At 42.5% G+C, this 4,110-nt stretch overlaps 1 protein-coding gene across 1 annotated transcript; it reads right to left on the minus strand.

Moving 5' to 3' along the window:
* Positions 1 to 321: 321 nt before the first annotated feature.
* LOC121940690 lies at positions 322 to 3,786 on the minus strand (the record flags this gene model as incomplete). The annotated part of the gene is made up of 5 exons (XM_042483402.1): positions 322 to 1,275; positions 1,954 to 2,207; positions 2,783 to 2,965; positions 3,139 to 3,267; positions 3,684 to 3,786. Coding segments are annotated over 5 exons (1,623 nt in total), but the record flags the coding sequence as incomplete, so codon positions are not given.
* Positions 3,787 to 4,110: the final 324 nt, after the last annotated feature.

Raw genomic sequence — 4,110 nt, forward strand, 5'->3', positions numbered from 1 at the left:
GAAGTGGGAAATATCTGGCATTTCTGGATGGTTTCTGAATTCCCATCATGACAAGTTTAAGAAAAGAAATGTATTTAATTATTTAACAAAACATAGATGTTGCTGATCATTTTGAGATTTTACAATAATGGCATCTGAGATTAAAAAAAAACAATTAAAAAAATTCTGACTTCCCATGTCTGAGCATTTTAAAAATGAATTTAAGTCAATTTAATACCAATAAAGGCCTTTTTTTTTACATTAATGAATTCAATGCCTTATAAAATTTTTGAGGATCTGCAGGAAACCTGTTTGTGGCGGCAGATGAAAAAGATGCCTTACCCATCAACAGCATCCTGATTCTGGTCATGGAGATCGTAAGAATCCCAGAGCAGAGTCGGGTTTCCCTCTGTGGTGCACATGGACTTGTCTCTTCCCGTTTCTGTAATGGTGCTGGAGAGGACATTGCGAATGGGACTTAGTTCAGGATCCTCCAAACTGCTTTGCAACTGTAGAGTCCAGTCCCTGTCCTGAGGCTCTCTGGGCTTTGCGCTGCTCAGAACCTCCGTCTGTGTGGGCTGATCTCGAGACCTGCTGGACTGGTTGGCTTCAATGCAAGGGTCAGAGGGATCCAGGAGCTGCAGGTCTCTCTGAGGTGTTGGGTTCTGCGTGATGGTCACTGTGTACGAGTTTTCCAGATCGTCTACAGGCAAGCTAAGCCAGGGGTTATTGGGTAGCGCAGCTGAGCGCTTCACTTTAATCTCGAAATTAAGGGAATCTGTGGTTACTTTGGGGATGATCTGAATGCTGGCCCTGGAGGAGTTTCCCACAGAGCCCAGGTCAAACTCCTCTCCGTGATCTTCAGAGTCTGAAACACTGGAGAGGTTCTCAGTGTGGATTTGAGGCTGGATCATAGCAGGTTTCACAGATTCCCTGGTCCCAGCCAGTCTAGGCAGACCTTCCAGTCCTTCCCTCCCTCCACAGGCCTCCAGCTGGCTGCTCCCAGCTCCATCAAAGCCGGAGTCGAAGGAGCTGAGGGAGGGGGGTTTGTCCTCAGCTGCCACCGTCCTAGAAACGGCAGCCGAATGAGACGCTCCGAGAAGACGAGCTGCTTCCTTTCCATTTTCACATTTAGCGAGCTCTTCAACATCTTTAGCCGTTCTCTCTGTGGCACCGTCAGAGGAATTATCGACATGGCTGCTCCGCAACAGCTCGTACTGCCACTGTAGGGCCATCTGGAGGTCACTGACAGCCACAGGCCCTGAAGACATCAGCAGTTTCCTCAGGGTCGCACACCTGATGGATAAATAAAAACAAACACTGTTAAACTGGTGTAACAGTACCAGAAATGGGACCAAGTCATTGTTTTGAAAGTTACAAATCCAAAGTCTTTGCACTCAACTCCCAAGTGAAGACAAGAAAGTCCAAATTTGTTATTTATGCTAGTTTTAGTTATACGATTTTTTATTTTGGTGGGGCAGTGCATGTTTTCCTTCAAAATCACAAAAAAAAAAAACAAAATTAAAAAAAAAAATTCAAAGAAAAACTAAATGACCAAAAAGTTTTACAGAAAAAACAAAATTCCCAACAAAATTTGAATTCGCCAAATCGCCAAGAATTTGTTATGAAAAAAAGAAAGGTTCAAGGTAGAAAATCACAGAGTAAAAAACAACAACAAAAAAACCTAATAATTTCTAATGAAATAAAAATCCCCAAAAGTTTTAAAGCAAAAATAAACAAATAAATAAATTTAATTGGGGAAAAAAAAATTGCCAAAAAAAGTTTTAAAGACAACATGCCTGTCCAACTCAAGGGCCCTCATGTCTGAGAGGCACGTTTTCTTTTAAAAGATTAATAAATACAAGATACACCATTTAAAGTTGCTCCTCCCAACAGAAAATAAAGAGAAGTTTCAAGTGAGAAAGGATGAATCATGTGCTGTAACCTCTCACATGAAACTCAGTGCTCTCTCACCGCTGAGACATCCGCTTGCCCGCCTCCTGGACTTCATCATCAGGGATGGTATTCGACAGATGAGCCAGATAAACCAGCTCCTCCATGTCTGGAGGGGGATTCTTCTTCAGGAAAGTAGACAGTTTGTACCTCCATGAGGGGATGGAGCCCAAGGTCCTCCTCTGCCTCAGTGTGGGAAAACCGTCTCCATTAACCCCCGACAGCAGCAGCTGCAGGACGTTCGCACCCAGGACCTCACGGTACCAGCTGCTCGCCTGTAAGAGAAACAGGAAACACAGTCAAGATTTGGATTTTCAGAGACATACAGTCAACATTCAACCTCGAAAAAGGCCCTCCATCACCACTTACTTAACAACTGACACTTTACATACCTCCAGTGCTTCAACTTCATCTGTAAACCATAAAAGCTATTGAATTTTTAACTCAACTGACATTTCACACATTCTTATTTCTCATCCTTCACTTGAGAGCTGAACTGTTCTCATGGCTTAGACAACTGAAAGTTTAGCTGCCATGTAACTGCCTGCAGGCTTAAACTTGAAGCTAAAGACTTTAAATGCTTTCTCGCCACCAGACGCCTTAACCCTTTTCAGAGCTTACACTTCAAGTGCTTCACCTTAAACTGCAGCTTAAGTAAAACATCTCACATGCAAACAACAACCTAACTCTAATCGGCAAAATGGCAAATATTGGCCCCAATAACTGGCCAGACAGATAATCTGTCGACTCCTAATAGACACTGCAGTTAATGGGTGATCTCTAGATCTGGCTACAGCAAATCACTGCAGGAACGACCCCTTCAAAATGTCCCCCAATGCCGCCGACTTGCCTTGTTGTAATAGTGATGGTAGTTGGAAACTGCTCTGAGGGTTTGGAGAATGAAGTGCACGGCAGAGCTGAGTTTCTCCTTCAGCCTCTCCACATCCAGAACCCAGTGCTCCCTGCTCTGTCCGTCCAGCAGCAGGATCTCTGCCACGGTGTGGATCACATCTTCAGCACAGCGAACCAGGGCCTGGGGGGAGGGTGATGTGAGAATGATATGTGACATCTAATCAGGAAAACAACACCTTTAAGTGCACTTTTAGACTCTCGTTTATGAAAATCTGTACCACGATACAATCTGACTGAGCTGCACAAAAAACAAAGGCAACAGGCCATGTGTTGGTAATAAAACTGAACGGGTACCATAGCAGGAGTGTAAATGGACGCCTCAAATTCAGCCACCAGTTTGGCCGCCTTTGCAGCATCCCTGGCGATCTCGATTTTGTACGGCTGGAGTTTTTCCTGAAGAAGAGTTTTGATCTGCTCTGTGATCTGAAAGCAGATGTGAACACTGTCAGTTCATAGAGACAACAAATCAAATCTTCCTGGCATATATATACACGCACATATACAAAGTGTACAGTGAACGTGTTAGATGATTAAATCTAACAAACCATCATTGTACTTGAAAGGGAATCAGAGGATTGTAGTTTTTACGTGTCCAATAACTTGCAAAAAGCCTTTATTCAATGAACAATGTTTTGGTGTTTTTATTTTTGCAAGTATTTGGTCAGTGTGCAGAAATTCTCCCTTTTTCGTATGCTATGGAAGTTTTCCTCCCACGCACCTGTCAAGTTTTTTTAGGGTTTGCATGAGTCTCAATATTCAAGGATTGTAGTCTTAAAACCTTTGAATCTTTGCTCTTTTATACTCTGACCCTCAGACCCAAACAGTGTGCAGCAGCTCACCTGCAGAGCGTCCTCTCGCAGCTGGAACACCTGCAGCTGGAGACGGGCCTTAGAAAAGGCCTGCTGCCACAGCAGCTCCACTTTCTCCACAGCTGCTGTGATCCTGCAAAATACAGAAAAGATCTAAAATATAGCTGCCAACATCAATTCAGATTTATTACAACAAACTGTGTGCCTGTAAGTGGTTGCTATTACACATTCAACCCTCATAAACCCAAGCACCTGTGTTGATTTCTTTCAGTGACATGGAATTAAGGCAACAAGCATCTTCATGATAAATGACCCAAAAATAATCCAAAAAATGTAATAGAAAGTTAGGCCTACAAGAAAAAAACAGAAGACAATAAATAAATAAATAAAAAAAAAAAAAAAGGAAATGAACTATATAAAGTAATAGCAAGTAAATAATTATAAATACAAATACATA

This window comes from Plectropomus leopardus, unplaced genomic scaffold (genome assembly GCF_008729295.1).
Source record: "Plectropomus leopardus isolate mb unplaced genomic scaffold, YSFRI_Pleo_2.0 unplaced_scaffold9256, whole genome shotgun sequence".
NCBI classification, from domain to species: domain Eukaryota; kingdom Metazoa; phylum Chordata; class Actinopteri; order Perciformes; family Serranidae; genus Plectropomus; species Plectropomus leopardus.